The sequence below is a fragment of the Lonchura striata genome, chromosome 4, assembly GCF_050655825.1.
Source record: "Lonchura striata isolate lonStrDom1 chromosome 4, ASM5065582v1, whole genome shotgun sequence".
In the NCBI taxonomy this organism is placed as follows: Eukaryota; Metazoa; Chordata; class Aves; order Passeriformes; family Estrildidae; genus Lonchura; species Lonchura striata.
In genome coordinates, this window is record NC_140706.1 from 16,875,462 (window position 1) to 16,892,437 (window position 16,976).

Below are 16,976 nucleotides of genomic sequence, written 5' to 3' on the forward strand. Positions count from 1 at the left end.
CTATAATGAGCATAGTGCCTTAGTTCTCAAAGAATCTAAGGCACAGGACACATTCCTGAAATATTTGCTCTGTCAGTCAAAATGACACATTTTATTTAGATTTTATTCATTAAGAGAAGTGAAAGAATTTGTGTATCAGTGAGTTACCGTGTTAATTTGAATCACACCTGATAAATCACAGCTTAAAGAGGGTGAGGAAATTTGTTTTGTTGTGTTCAGGGTTTTTGGGTATTTCTAAAAATGTTTTGAAGAACAGAAGCTAATCTAGCAATAGTGTCTGCATGTCTAAGAAACCAAAAAATATGTAAGTAGCTGGTGGTAAAAGTTTTTTATTATTAAACACTAGTTGGTTTTACTTATGGGTGAATGAAACTGGCAGCCAAATTTGATACTATTTTTTTACTTTGCAATCATAGAGTAATAAGCCTATTGTTAACTCTCTGGTATAAAGCCATGTAAAATATAGTGTAGGTTCAATACTACATCTAATTGTTAAGTTGATGATTAGTTGTCTATCAGTAAATGTGATGTTCTCTGAGATTTTTATGTTTGGAACTCTTATATTTGAGAGAATATTTTTTCCAGTGATGGCTTAATCTGCTTACTATGGTTTGGTTTTTGTTTTTTGTTAATATGAGCCTTTTTTTACAAGTGCAAGGGTTAAATGGTTATTAAAAAATAAATAAACAAAATGTCTTCTGCATTTTTTAATGCTTGCAATTTTAGTGTTCTTGAAAGGTCACCCTTGCAGTTGAGGTCAGGGTACAATTTTTTCATTGATTTCAATGAGTGGAAAAAAGAAGAAAGAAACCTCTAAAATAATAGTCTGCTGAAAACTAGGTAGAATTTTTGTGAATGAGAATACATAGTCTATTAGAATTGTTCAAATACACAGCTGAATGTTTGCTCTCTTGAAGTATGTTATGTGATAAAAATTATGTTAAGATTTTTGGCATTTTAAGAAATTGAGATAGAAATTTCAAATACTGCTGAAGGTTTTGTATCAAATTAAGCTTCCTTTACAATGTGGCTTAAAAATGAAAGCTGTGTACATCAGACGACACAGTATATGCACTGAGTAGCAAATAAGACTATGCATATTGTTTTCATTTGGAGTCAATTGTTCTAACTGAGCAGAGAAAGTGGATATTACTTCAAACTTCAAATTTGAGGAAAAGCTTTTAAATAGATTGTAATCCTGTTTAGTAGCAGTATGAAATGCTTATATATAGCAAGTCTTATATATTTGGTTAAATAATTATAGAATTTTAGAGGCTGTTAGTCTTAAAGATACAAAATAGCCTGAATATTCCTCCCCATCAATTTCTGTATTAGTTTTCCTTTGTATTTTTTTTTTTAAGGGAAATCTGCTGTATTTGGGAATGTTGCCATGTTAAAAAAATATTGACATGTTAAAAAAAAAATGGAAAGTGTCTACAAAAAGCCAGTCGTCACAGTCTTTGCTATGGTATATAACATTTAGGTAAAAGTATTGAGCCAACTTCTCTGCAATGAAATTAAGCATTTTTATCATTTCAGAGAAATAGTTATAACAATAATTTAATTCCATATGTATCCCTTACATCAATTCCTATATGTAGTTTTCTTTACCCTGAAAAAATTAATATATAAAAAAAGCATAATATATTAAAAAATAGCAAGGCAAACATCAAACAGGTGAAATTGGAAATTAAAACATTTTTAGATTCACCTTTTCCTAGTAGCTATGGAAATACTGGCTGATTTCCCTTTCCTTCATTGAAAATATATTATTTTAAAATCTTGTAAGAAGTTATGCAGGAAGAACTATAGGAGTCATCATTTACCATGTGGACATGTAAGAAAACTCTGCCACAATTTACTGATATTTCTTCATTAAGACACCTTTTCTGTATGTACCCAGTACCTTGGCCATTTTTTGTTGTTTTACTTTGTTATGTTTTGAAAAGGGGCACGGTTCCTCTATTTTACTTGTTCGGGTTATTTTGGTTTGTTGTTTTTTGTTTGTTTGTTTGTTTTTTAATATTCTTCTCTCTGTATATGTATCCCTGAGAACACACAGGGGAGATCTCTTATGCACAGCAAAGGAAAGATTTAGCACATGGAATGAGTAAGCACACAAAGGTAAAATGCTGCACATTGCACTGGTAATTAATTGCTTGGTTAATGTGGAGATATATATCCTGATCTTGGTCAGGGTGCTATGATTTTACCTTTCTGTGTTTCAAGATCAAACAGTACTGAAAAATTTGTTCAAAATAAGAACAATTACAATAAAGGGAAAAAGAAAATACTTTTCAAAAGGGAGAAAAGCTTTCTTTCAGTGAGTGTTATTATTTATTACTGTTCTAGATACATAGAGCTCATTATCCATTCTGCTCAGATGAGTAATCTCTAAGTCAAATCTGTAAATTCTATTGCTTGCTTTCTTTTTTTGGAGTCATGCTTTTTGGAGTTTGCATTTTATTTGTAGCCTGAAGACAATATTTAACTGCAATTTAATTCATAAAGTTTCTGAATCTTTACAAACTAAATATAATTAATATTATGGGCCTGTGTAGCCAAGAATTGGCTAAGATTTGTTTCTAGTTCCTATCTCAATTTCCCAACACCTTGTCTAAAATATAAATTACCAGTTTGCTAGTGTTGCAATTACTGACTCCCCCATTGTTCATGCAGCTCTGGATTATCTGTAGTAACTCATTCCCTGTAAAACTCAAGCTCAGCCCAGAATTAATATTTTCTAATATTCTTGGAAAAAAAACATTCAGCTCTTGTATCATCTGTCAAAAATCAGACTCTTAGAAGCTAGAAAGCGAAATCAGTATCCTAGAACTGAGACATTTTCTCCAAGGACTCTCTTTTGTACCTCAAGATGTCAAGTTTGGCTTGAATGCCATAGATGTTACCAATATTGGTGGAAGTTCCTTTTGGCTGAATTCTAGGCTACTGTGACTCTTACTTTGGATTGATAATGGTAAAACCATGATATTTTGTTGGGGATTCAACAGGGAGGAAAAATATAACTAAAAGCAGGGAGTTTTTTTCCTGATACACATCCCTAAGAACAGTACACCATGACTTTCATTAACTTGCCTTTTTTTAATGTGACAAAACTCTTAAGATGTTAATATACTTCTTCTTGGCTTTGCAGCACTCTCAACAATAACAACATCACTCGACTATCCGTGGCAAGTTTCAACCATATGCCCAAACTCAGAACATTGTGAGTAGTCCCACTGAAACTGGCTGCCATTTTTATCATTTTTATTTTTACTCCTATTAAGTTTTGTCAGGGATCTATCAATACATATACAGGCAAAGCAAGCATAAGCTCAAATAAAAAATCTTGATGTCTCATGAGTTTGACAAGTGTGAAGTCTGTGTGTGTGTGTCTGTGGAGGCTCATTCTGAAAGGTAAACCTAACAAGTGACTCCAAAGCTACACGGGGGGTTCAGGAGACAATGAAGACGTTGTTTCCTTTTCCATCAACTTTTTTAGGATATGAAATGAATAAGTATTTAAATCGGTTTTATGGCTTCTTCCCAAATGGGATTTCCACAGTGCTGCATTCAGTGACAGAAAAGCTTCACCTTTTTACCAGAAAAATGTGAGGGCAGGGGAATTCATCTTACATGTTACAGCTATATAAAGAAGTAAATTGATGTTTTTTGAAAGTCAAAGATTTGTTTTACTTTGAGCTTTTGAATGGGTCACATTTCATTTTGGAACACTGGAGATTCTTTGATTGACTGTCAGATGTGATAAATGGGAAATCTTTATTCTTTTATTACTGTACTGCTAGCAGACCTAATTAAACTAAACTGGCTTGCCAACATTCTTTGTAACATAAAATTATAGCATCATCCGGTAGTGCTATTATAATTAAAGTTGTGTCAGCATTTACAATAAGGTCCCCATTTTTAGAGGTTATGACTTTGTCAGAGGAACACTTCTAAAACGAAGCACAGTGAAAAGACCATCTGTGTATGCAAGTCATACAGGCTGGAATTATGTTTTGGTATTTTTATACTGACTACAGATAAATCTAGATTGTGTGGACTGGCAAAACTAGGTTTAGTCCAGAGACTTCACTTTTGAACAAATGTTCCAGTGAAGTGAGAATTAAGAATGAATGGAATGTTTCAAACAGAGCTCAAGAGTAGCTGTTAGTGTTAAAGAATTACTTTTACAAAAAAATCTGTCTTGTTTCTTTTACCCATGTTGGGTTGCACAACTGTTCTGAAATCAGTAGGACTATTCACCCAGGTTAACATATGGCTTGTAACTGAAGAACTTCACACAGGTGAGTAGTTCTGTTGATTTCATAACAGAATTGCAACTATTCTTGCTTGGACAAATACAAGAGTACTTAAATAGTGCTGACCATGAACTTTTGGTGACCTCAGGTAGAGTTTGATAATAGAATTTCATTCTGTTCTTCCAGGCCCAAGTCTCTACCTTTCTTGAACTTTCAAATGCACTTTCTGTTTTGAACCATAAAGTACAGTTAATCAAATTAGCAATATTTGCATTTTCTTTGGTTAGGATATTTCATTTTCTGAAAATATATTTTAGAAATGAAATTAACTGGACACACAGAATCCTGGATTATATCTGTGACATCTCATTTGGAGTCAGAATATGCTTGTATAACTATATTGATTTCAGTGGTATTACTTCTGATTTGGGATGGTCTTCATGCCTACAGCTGGCCACAGACTGTGGTGGATGAGTTGTGAGTTGTATTTGCAAAGCACCCAACCAAGAATTAGTACAGGAAAATATATTGTCTTTAATTTCTAGCCATTTATGGGGTGAAAAGGTGTTGGTTAATATTTTAGTTTATGTTGGTTGCACATTTCATGTTGCTTTGCAGATTTATTTTCTAATGGATTACTTAGACTCTTTGTCTGCATTCTGAATTTCCTGCACTTCCTTTCCAGTTATTTAGTCAGGATTAAGCACCTCAGCTAAAAAGGACCAAAATGGCATGTCCCTTTTATGGATGACTCTGAGTAATGATTTGATTTATAGCTGTGGACATCCTTTTCGATAGTTTAAGAAAATATAAGAGCCAGAGAAGAGTAATTTACCTAATTTAGTGCATGCATTTGTCTGATATTTTATCAATGGCAAAGTGCTTTTTGCCACTTGGCAAGGAGCCATGGTCTTGTGTCAGACCACACCAACAAAGAGACAACTTTCTTAATTCCATCACTTGCTTCCATTTGGTCTTTAATTAATTTCAGGGATTGCTTAAAGTGTAGATCCCTAGCAGCCAAAAGCAGCTAATCCCATTTTCTGCTATTAAACAACTAGAGAGGAAATCAGAAAAGAGATATGAAAGAAGGTACTTTATATTGAGTTATTACTCTATCTTGTTCAGAAGAAAATGAGTGTGACCTGCTAAAGGGATCTTTCAGGCTGTTTCTATAGAGACTAATAATGGCCAGACTTACAGATATATCTAATTGGAAACAAAATCTTTTATTAACTTTTTTTTTATGACATTATAGTATTACCACTCTAGGGCAATTTTCTTGAGATATTTTTGTCTTACTCAGTATTTATGGGCATGTGGACTAAAAAGTTATATGTCATCTTTCAAGCTTTCGTATATTTAATTCTTTCTTTTAGACAAGGAACAGAAAACTACAGAAAAGTTAAATTATTAGGAAGGCTTCTTTATTCTTCCAGTTAATTAGACCGCAAATAAAAAGTAAATTGTAATTGTATGGTTTTATTTATTAGCTTGTAACTCCCAGCCTTTCGGTGAAAGACGTAAAAAGTTCCTCATTAACAATCTTATTAATAAATGGGGACAGCTCCTTGCTGAAGGGAGGGCTGGGCAAACTGGCCGCTTTGCTGTTGGTTCTTGCTGACTGGCGGGTGTCGCCGTGTTTGGTTCCGTGCAGCCGCCTTCACTCCAACAACCTGTACTGCGACTGCCACCTGGCCTGGCTGTCGGACTGGCTGCGGCAGCGGCCGCGCGTGGGGCTCTACACGCAGTGCATGGGCCCGTCGCACCTCCGCGGGCACAACGTGGCCGAGGTCCAGAAGCGCGAGTTTGTCTGCAGCGGTAAGAGAAGCGCGGTCCTGCCCTGAGCCACACCTGCTGACACCCCAGGGCTGACTGCCAGCGCTGCGTGTTGGCTTTTGCATTATCCCAGCTTATTAAGAGAAACCTAGTCGGTTTTTTATTGATGTTTGTGGGGGTGCTCGTGTCCTTGCAAATTCTGTGTGATTTTTGTGTTCACATAGATTTTATAGCCTTCTAAAAGTATGATTGTGGGAGAGAGACACCAGAAATTAAATAAAAGGTGTAGTGATTGAGAGCATAAACCTGTTAGTATTAAGGATTTTTTTTTTTTTTAACTTTACAGGTGTATACTTGTTGTTACTTTCTGACTTTTAAGTATTACTCTGTGTCCCTAAGTAACTTTCTGAATTTTATTGTTATGCTTTAATGCAGAAGGTTATTTTTTAATATGAAATAATGAAATGACTAACAGTTCATTACTAATCACATTTTCTCTATTCAATTTTTTTTCCTTTATTTCTATCTTCTAGATGAGGAAGAAGGCAAGTTTATCTTTCTTATTTAAATATTTTTACACTCAGATTGAAAATTTTCTGTAAATTTTGTCTAGTTTCAAGTTTTGCCAAGAGCATTAAAAACCAGCTGCAATATTGCTGTCCTTTCAGTGGTTCAGCAGGGTTTCTCCTGCTGGCTGATTTTCTGCAAACCCCAGAAGCCTATTGCCAAGTATGCCAAAATTTTCTCAGATCTATGTTTCTAAAAGAGTTTTATGGAAGGCACAATATTCTGTCCTTATTAAGTAGCCTCTGACATCGAAGTGTAAGGCACTGCCATCTTCACATGGCAAATGCTAACTGTATTCTTGTCACTAATTCTGCCTTTATGTGCATTTAAAAGGGCTCCTAATAAGATAATTTCATATATCTTACATGTAAATGTTATGGCTGCAGAGCCTGGATGTCAAAAACAGTTTTATAACTTGAACATTATAATGCTGACTATTAGCAAGGGGAATAACCATGTTTTCTCTCTGAATCACTGTATTTTTGCTCAATAAAGATAGGTTAATCATTTCCTTCTTGGTAGTATGAAAAGAATAATGTATTATTAGATTTTATTATTGTTTGTACTTTCATAACACAAACAAAAAAGTGAAGTCAAATTATTATATTGTAAAATTCTGTCTCAGAGAAGCAGAGAATGCTTGGCTTGGAAGTGACTTTAAAGATCATCTTCCAATTCCTCTGCCATGGGCAGGGACACCTTCCACCAGACTAAATTGCTCGAAGCCACATCCAACCTGGCCTAAATATCTTTTCAGCAATTTAGATCTTGGACAGTTGTTGTATGAAGTTTTAAGTGGGAATAGCACTGGCTACAATTTACATTATCATTGTACCCTTCCTATATTAATATGTGACATTATTCTGAGAGAGATCTTATGTTAAATTGTGGTTTCATAGTCAAGAAGTTGTTTCTTTTTTTTCCCTTGAAAATATTTAAACAGTCTATAGCTTTTTATAACTTAATGAAAAAAAGAAAGAAAAGGGTGTCGTACCTTTCTCATCCCTTTATGTCATTCTGTATCATTATGAAACAACTGTTCTGTGTCATTTAATTGATAGAAGAAAGAGTGCATGAATGTATTATAAAATGTGCAGTCTATCTATTTGCAGGGAAATATAATAAGGTTTTTAATTTTTAAAGCATACCTAACTGTGAAATTACTAAGTTTAAAAGGATAAGTTTAAGTTTAATTTTTTTTTAATTAAAATTTTTGATTTTAACATAAGAAATCAGGGGAGAACTCATGTAGACTGGCCACCTGAGTTAGTAAGAATGGCAGATTGTGGGAGGAAGAAATCTGTTGAGCTAAAACAGAGTGAGAGATGTGAAGTCAAAACTTCTATGTATCTTTGTGTGACTGAATGAAAATGTCATTAAATGAATGAAAACTCCAAAATTGTCTACAAGCAATACTTATCTCAAGTACCATATTCAAATAAATATTTCCGGAACAGAACGAAACTGTCAGGTCAAATTCATTGCTCATAGCAAAGTTTATTCCTCTCTCTTGACATGCATTTTTTAATACTATACAACATTCTGAAAACTAAATAAATAAGTAATTAGTTTTCAATAGCATACAATAAATAAAATATATCTGAATAATGGATCACAATCTTCTTAAACAAAATGATTTTCAATAGTTGTTGCTAAAGAAGTTGGAAAATTATGTAGTGCTGTCACAATAGTTAAGCATTTGTCTTTCACCTCTCTGGGTCATATCAACATGTTAGTATGAAATGTGTGTTCAAATAAATACAGTTTGAAAGTATTGATAGGCTACAATATTTATTTTAGAAATTCTGCCTTAAATTTTTCAAGTAAGTGTAAAATGTTGTGCTTTCCTTTACAGGTCACCAGTCCTTTATGGCTCCATCCTGCAGTGTCTTGCACTGCCCTACTGCATGCACCTGTAGCAACAACATTGTGGACTGTCGTGGCAAAGGCCTTACTGAGATCCCAACAAACCTGCCAGAAACCATCACTGAAATGTGTGTAATCTCTCTTCTTTTCCATTAGCTTCCAGAAAATATTTTTTCCCTATGTTATTTGTATATATTTATGCATGGTATGGGGTAGGAATTTTGGTATATACTCAACCTCAGGTATAAAAACAAATAGGTAGTTGTATGACATTTAAGACCTTTATGCTATCTTATGAGTTATTTTTGTATGTGCTACTCATCTTTCATGGGTAAACTGCATTCTGAATTGGTTAAAAAGAGTTTGGGAATCCTTGTTCTTCTACAAGTCAATGGCTTTTCATTGCAGACTTTAAAGCCTGTTGCCTTGAGAGGTGCTTTCTGTTCTGATTTTGGCTGAGATACGATCAGTTTTCTTCATAGTAGCTGGTATGAGGCTAATAGTGTTGATGAAACAGATATTTTCAGTACTGTTGAGTGGTGCTTACACAGAACCGAGGCCTTTTCTGCTCCTTATGCAACTCCACCAGAGAGGCTAGAAAGCATGATGAGTTGGGAGGGGACCCAGCTGGCCCCAGATGACCTAAGGTATATTCTATACCTTGTGGTATCATCTCAGCATGTAAACTTGGGGAAGAACAAGAAGGGTGAGGGGTTCGGAGTGATGGTGTTTGTCTTCCCAAGTCACTGTTACATGTGACAGAGCCCTGCTCTCCTGGAGATGGCTGAACACCTGCCTGCCCTTGGGAAGTGGTGAATTAATTCAGTTCTTTGCTTTGCATTTTTCACATGCAGCTTTTGTTTTACTTGTTACACTGTCTTAGCCCATGAGTTTTTGCAGTTTTAACCTTCTGATTCTCTCCCCCATCCTGTTGTGGCAGAGGTGAGTGAGCAGTTTTGTGAGGCTTAGTTGCCATCTGGAGTTAAACTGTGCCACTCACCTTCAGTCTGTTTATTCATCAGACTTCCTACTAGAGAGGCATATCTTTGTATGAACGATCTGCAATCCACACCACCAATAATAAGTGTTCTGCTCCTCAGAGAGTAGTCTGAGAAGGCAAGACTAAAATGTTGTCATTGTGTTAATACCTTGTACTTTTATACGGAAGAGCATGAGCATCGTTAGTGTCCCATGATATGTCATACACAAAAAGTGCTGTCATGTCCTCACTGTAGAGCAGAGTCACAGCAAAGGTGCTGAGGGGCCACAGTCTCCAAAAGCAAGGTGGCTGAGAGGTTGGGTGGGCACAGTAGGTAAGTTACTGCTGCATTGTCATCTGGGCAGGTGTGCAGCAAAAGCAAAACGTGAGCTTGCTGACAAGATGGGCAGGGGCACAGCAACACGAACACCTTTGTTTTCTGGGATTGGCAGGGGCAGTGTTTTGGAAGGGAAGCTGGGAGTTCCCTTCAGGGAAATAGTGGGAAAGTAGCTGTGATGACAACCTGGTAAGTGAGGTCTGACTAGAAGTAAATGAGTTGGAGAAAACATTCAGAATATAAAGCTTTTGAGTATTTTGATGATACAAGATGATCTTTAATGTTGAAAACTAGGGCTTCACAATGAAATTTTAATTGGCTTGTTGATACCTGACCTGTGGTTTTGAACATTACAGGGTTGGAACTTCTGTGGTTTCTTCTTAGGATGTGGATAATAATCACATCTGTCAGTTCATTATTACTGTTCTTAATACTGACCTGGCTGACCCTATGTGATCCAATGCAGTCATTCAGTTGTGTAATACAAACACTTCTACCTTTCACCACTCTCAGAAAAACCCCTCTGCTTGCAAATAAAGTTACTCTTTCATAAAATCCATTCACAGTGACCAGGAAGGCTGCACAGAACTGTTTTGTTTATTTAATATACCAACATTTTTACTTGCATAAAAGTAAAATGTGCGGGTGGAAAAATTTTGCAAGAAAGAAGTAGGGAGTATGTGTCAAATATTCCTCACTATATTTCTGGTGCTAACCACTGGACTACAGACACTGAAGACTGACTTTTTTTTCAACTATACTTTGCTTAGATATGTAAGAAATGCTCTTGGCTTATAAGCATAGAATGCTGTGTTCTTCAGCATTTTATTGTCCTGGAGAGTAAAAGTAAATGTGTAACAACACCTATTAGTATTAGGCTAAGCATTTAACAGATTGCAAACTGGTGTTTCCTGGCAGGGTAGACATCATTTGGTTTCAGAGTGAGGTTTTTTTCTCATTCTGAGATCCATAATCCATTAGAATATCAAGATATATGTGTGCTCATATACATAGGTACAGTGTATATAGTTCATACTGATACAGTGTACACTGTTATCTGTCTGTATTGTGTCTAGTTCATAGGCTCTGGCTAAATAAAATGCAGATCACAATATTTTGCTCAGGAGATGTAAGAAGAGCTTGAACATTAGAAAATCAAATTTTAGTAATCATTTTGTGTTAAACAAATGCACACCAGTGAATGTTGGTATGGTGACAGAACTGAACTTCAGTGATAGATTTTGAGTAAGTCAGGAGAATACAATATGAGGTATGATTTGAACCATTGGGGTAGACTGACCTTACCATAGAGAGAGTAACACTTTCCTGTTGAATGGAAGGTAGGGAAAGAAATCGAAGGAAGGAAGGAGGGAAGGAAGGGCTCTGAAACTGAGGGATAAACTGAGTAGAAGAATTAAAGCATCATGTATTTGCTGAGCATCACAGGATCGTTTCTGCTTTCTTATCAGTATGTTGAAGAGGAGTTAAAGTTTTCACAATACATTTTGCTGGTTATATGGAGAAAGCTTTATGATATACTTACTGGTTTAGTGTGAAGACAACAAATAGTGGTAGCTGTCTTATGAGTCTCATGGATGGGAGATGTATTTAGCTTTATAGGATAAAAGACTATGAGAGAGAGAGAAGAGGTTGGAAAATGAGTGGTTTATGAAGCAAAAAAGGTTTTACCAATAAAGAGGTGAGGGAAGTTTGACACTGGATCGAACCAGCACTCCACCCTGGCCAGTGGCCCTCATCAGTAGTCCCTAAAGAATATTTTGGAAACAGAAATATACAACTGCAAAAATAAAACATCAGTAGAACAAATATTTTCTTTGCTCCCAATATGTGTTGTGGTTGCTCTGAAACTAGAAAATTTGAAAATCTTTTGGGGAAAAGAAGGGTTTTCTCTTAAGTGTCCAATCTGCTTTAAAACAACTATGTTTAACCGTTCATGTTAAGATAATAAATCTGGGGGAGGGAGTTGTGTTCAAACTCTTCCAGTTTAAAATACATTTTTTAAAGTTTCATAATATTTCTTTGTCTTTGTAGAGGGAAGGAAAATGTAGTCACATACATAATTTGCCCTGTCACCTTCTATTTTGCATGCCATCTTCATTCGTCTCTTCTCTGAACTATTGTTTCAACTCCATTCAATCTTTTTGGATGTCAAAACCTTCCATGTCTTAATTAATCTCCTTTTGTTCCTCTGAATTACTTGTTTTGTAACTTTTTTTTTTTATCTTCAACAACCAGAGTTGAATACAATATTTCAGATGACAGTGAATCATCAGGTTCTTATTAACAGAATTTGAGTTTTCTTTCATTTGCCTTTTGCAACCTAATAATCTCTTGGGTTATTTAATTGCCTGTACATGTTGCACCATGTTTTAACTTGAACTAGCCCTGCAGACCCCTAGGCGTTTTTTTTTAGCTGTTACTATTTTGTCAGGAATAAGAAGTTGGTAAATGTAATCCTATTATCACATCCACAGACATTTTTAACATTGAATCAGATTGTATGTCACGTTTTCATTGTAAAGCTGCTCTATGAAAAACTTCAGTCCTCTCTGCTTTTAACTAAATTTAACTTGCAGGAAGATTGTGACATTCCAGCATTGTTATCATACAATAAGTGTTTTAAAGCTTCCTTTTTTTTTTAAGAAGTCCTCTGCAACTGTTGCTTATAGCAACCCCTTGAGATTAGATTGAAAAGAATGATTGTATCCCACAAAATAATCTGGTTTTTTACTTATTTCCTAGGCGATAATGTTGTCAGTATGCCGAGCTTGAAGAGAGGAGCCTGTGTTGTGAGGGCAGCGTGGGGGGCTCAGGGGCTGCAGGGCAGAGGCAGAGCTGCAGTGAGCTCGGTGTTTGCCATGGCACGCCTCAGTCACCGTGTAAGCACACGCTTTGGCAGGAGCTCCCCAGTTCTAGCGAGAGGGAGAGAGAGAAATCTGCTGGCTCCCTGTTGTTTTCTGAAGGATGTACAGGCTTTAACAGCCAAATCATTATTTATTCACTCATCTTTATAATACCACCAGATTCCTTTGCACACTGCAAGAAAATTAGCTTTATATTTCTAATTTGCCTGCACCAAATATTGTCCAGTCTTTTCAGTACTTTTCATTTTTTGCCAGTCTTTTTCTGCATTTTCATATTAATATTTCCTACTTTATTGATAGAGGCATTAGAAAAATCCACAGTACTTTCAAATTCCCTTATTCTGAATATGTTTCTCTGCCCTCTGTCCCTTGTTTATGAGCTTCATTTGAGGAATCCAGTGCTGAGTACCACCAGCCTGTCATATTGTGCTTCAGCCAGCTTCATGGTACACAAACAGCTCTGTTGCTTACATTTTATCATTCTCTTGTCTTTTTTTAATGTATCTCATATAAATAATGTTTTCCTGTGAAGCTGACATTAAACTTTTTTGTCAACTCTCCTTTATAGAGGTGTTTAAAATCTGACAAATTATTTTTGTGAGATTTTGTTTTTCCACCCGTTTCTGCCTCTTGTATTTATATGGAGAGTAGATTATTTTTAATAAGAATGTAATCCATATTTACTTTTAAAATATCTATAATTCTTTTTTCTTCTTTTTTGAGGTTCCTTTGAAGTTTGTCTTCAAAACAAGCTCATGGTTTTGTGATATTTTGCCAAGTTCCCTGTCCATTTCTGCTGTTCTTTCTCTCTCTGGAAACCTTGACCTCAATCAACACCTGAGTACTCTATAAAACACTGATTTCTTAACTTTGAAAAAATGCCTGATCTGTTTCTGCACAAGAATACTTTGAATTCATTACATTGTCAGTCTGTTTGGGACAATGTTGTGTAAAACCAAGCAATACTAATAATGTTGTTATTCTCTGTCCTTTTGATAAATCTAATGAAATCACAGGTTTTAAGTGTATATTCAATGTTGACAATTGTATGCTTTTTTTTTTCCCCATAGGGGTTTGATAAATTAACTTTTATTTAAATAATGTGTTAAAAAAAGAACCCTTTAAATGGAATATTGATTTTTTTAAGTATTATACATCAGCAGTTTCCATTGAGTAAAATTTTGCATGTTGAAGCTCTGAGTTAGCTCTCTATGGAAAAGTACAAGAAAAGGCTTTATGATTAGTCTAGTAGTGATGTGGCTTTACATTGCCTTGATAGCTCTACTGTCTTGGAATGCTGTTTTAAGATATTAGGAGCTGTCTTCTCAGGCTGATGGCTACTGCCTCTGCAGCAGAGCTGGCAAGGGGAGTATGTGCTTGCACTGCACTGGAGCCTCTCTGTCTCTGAGTTTGGTTGCCTAAACCACTGAGAAGAATTGTTAGCATTGGAAGATGAAGTGGTTGAGGAATGAGCAGGCATCCTGTGATGGTGGGAGCAGGAGGAGGCAGAGCCAGTTGCCAAAATGCCATTTCATTCCAGTTGGATTTGCTGGTGACTGTCAGGATGTTGCTGAGCTGATTTTGTCATACTCTGTCTGACTTCTCAATTGATACACGAGTCAGTTGGCTGGAAGCAGCAATTCCCGCTGCACGGAGGCAGTCAGCAGGCAGTGCACTGTCTGCCAAGTGTCTCCTGGGAAGATGCCTTTAGAAGCAGGACTGCTTATCTCCAAGTAGCTGCCAGGAAAATGGAAGAAGAATAAAACCTGTGGTGTCCTCTATTTTTTCCTTCTGTTTGATAAAGCTTGGAGCAAAATTAATTATTCAGCATCTCAGTAAATGTACTTCTTAATCTGTATTGACTTAATACAATTGTATCTGTATTGGTTACACCCTTTCTCCAAAATGATTCCTCACTTTATTATCTAAATGAGCTCACAGAAAATTAAGAATACCTAAACTTTTCTTTTCAGGATTTATGCAATCAATGTGATAATTTTTGAGAAAGAAATAGTTCATATTACATATGTATTTAAAAAAAAAATTGATTGAGCACCAAAACTGCTCCAGTTTTAGAGAACCTATTAATTTCTGTGAATTCTACAGAAAGCCCAAAAATTAAAAGGGTGCACAGATAATACCTTTGCCTCTGGTTCAAATGAATAGATTTCATACTGTAAGTAACCTGTAGGAAACATTTTGGGAACTTAATTTCCCATAGACTTGTTACTTTAATGTCTCTATTGTAACATTGTGAGGCAAAATTCAATGCCCATAAATAATATGAATACTTTTCCAACTTTGGTTATCCAGTATGCCTTACTTCAGCCTTTTTTTCATCAACTTAAGCAACTTATGATACATTATTCTTTAATTGATCTCAAACATCATAATTTGAGTTGGTTTAGATTTTTTGTTAGAACCTCCCTTCTTTTACAGAAGTTTTTAGGAGATGCCCTTTCATGGGCATGTTCAATCTGTAACACATAACCAATTTAAGTGGCCTCACACAACTAGTGCTTTCCTCCTTTGTCATGCAGCACATGTATTAAAGGAATTAAATGTCATTAAGGTTCAAAACTATTACTTTAATTGGTGCTAGAAATTATAGCCTTTCTAATGGCAATAGCATTTTCAGCCTCTGTGCTGGCATTCCTTCCACATTTTAGTTTTTCATCAAAGATAATCTCTTTTGGCTTGGTTTAATTTCAGAAGGATTCACCTTCTCAAAATTCTTTGAGAATGATTGGCAGAAATAATTCTGGTTCCCTTTGAATAGAGACTCATTTTTTGCCACATGTTCAAACAGACTGTGAGAAGCCCTACAAATATCAACCCAGCAGCAATTCTATTAATTGTACTGGTACCTTATCCCACAGTGCTGTGACAGGTTCTTATTTCAAAAAAGGCTGAAAAGCCATTAATGAGTTAAACCTACCTTCATGAAAGTGCTACTCTTATAGTCTTCTGATTTTCTTTTCTCTTCCATGGCTTGAACCTGTCAAAATGGTAATAAAACTACTTTTCTCACTGTGTTATGTGTAAGTGAAAATAAATAGCTCTGCAATAAGTGTTTCTAAGGGGTGGCAGAGGGGAAGCAGGGGAAGGAGTACCTGTACTAATGACCATAAATTTGTACAAGTGATGACTATTTAAGAAAAGATTGATTATTCCTTCACTTTTTTTATATTAACAAAATCATTAGTCAAAGAAAGGGCTTAATTAAATTATTTTTCTTTTTCAGAAGGGTAGCAGTCACTACCATGGCGTTTTGTGGAGAAGGGAGGTTTGCTGGAGGGAGGGATGTCTGGAGGATGGCACTGTTAAATAAGGAACAGTTTTATAGATAATTCTAGTCTTTGTAACAGGCAGAAAAGACCCTAAACCACATAATATTTGAAATGAAAAAAAAAAAAACATATAGAAGTCAGGGGTTTTAACAATTCACTTTCACAATCCAATGTACTGAAAAGCCCCTGACTTCTTATTACTATGGCCTTCAGGATAAAGTTTTTGTTTCGTGTGAATGGAGCTTTATAGTGTTTGAATACCAAAAGTAGAAACTGTACAGTTGTTTCATGACAACTTTATTTACATTTTCCATGAGTTTCCTAATTTTTTCCCTAAGTCTTGTCTTATCTTGCTATTATGATTTCTGGCTATTTTTCTTCCTGTTTTTATCTTCCCATCTCATTCTTTCTTATATGCTTTCTTATATACTTTGTTTTCATAAGTGTTGATTAATGATTGTGTGTTATGCCAAGCACTCAACTACACTTTTGTGAGCTGTGTTTGAAATTAAGCAGGATTAAAAGCTCCTGAGATTGCTTCTCACAGTAACACTCAGATTATATTAAAGGAGATGGAAGAAAAAAGGAAGTGAAAGGAGAGAAAAAAGAAAAAGAAGAGGAAAGGAGGGAAAAGGAAATGAAATCTGGCAGAACTGATTTTGACAGATGGACTTAACCAAGATAAAGTGATCTGATCACACTGCAGACACTGGGGAAGTGCTTTACATACATGAGGAGTTTTATTTGAGTACTGGGACCTCTGTGTCTGTATCTTTCCCAGTGACGCTTGGCATGTGTACAGTTTCACCATTTCTTTTGTCTTTTAATATTAATCCTTAGATAAAAGTCCAAGGTACAGCCATAAATAAGTAGCAATTGAACAGAGAGACTCTTACAGCAAGATGCAAAGATGTAAGGATGACCTTCTACAGAGGAAAGTCACCTGGAGATGGTTTATGTGCATTTATTGAAGACATTTTAAAGAAACTCATAACAGGGAAGCTCTGAAAC

General features: G+C 35.6%; 1 protein-coding gene across 18 annotated transcripts in view; it reads left to right on the plus strand.

Moving 5' to 3' along the window:
* Positions 1–16,976, plus strand: part of SLIT2 (slit guidance ligand 2) — a 259,896-nt gene that overhangs the window by 159,798 nt on the left and 83,122 nt on the right. For all 18 annotated transcript variants that reach the window (XM_085578557.1, XM_085578552.1, XM_085578561.1 and 15 more), the window contains exons 7-9: positions 3,155–3,226; positions 5,920–6,083; positions 8,464–8,602. In XM_085578557.1, coding sequence (XP_085434683.1) covers positions 3,155–3,226; positions 5,920–6,083; positions 8,464–8,602 — 375 coding nt within the window. The remainder of the gene's footprint in view (positions 1–3,154; positions 3,227–5,919; positions 6,084–8,463; positions 8,603–16,976) is intronic.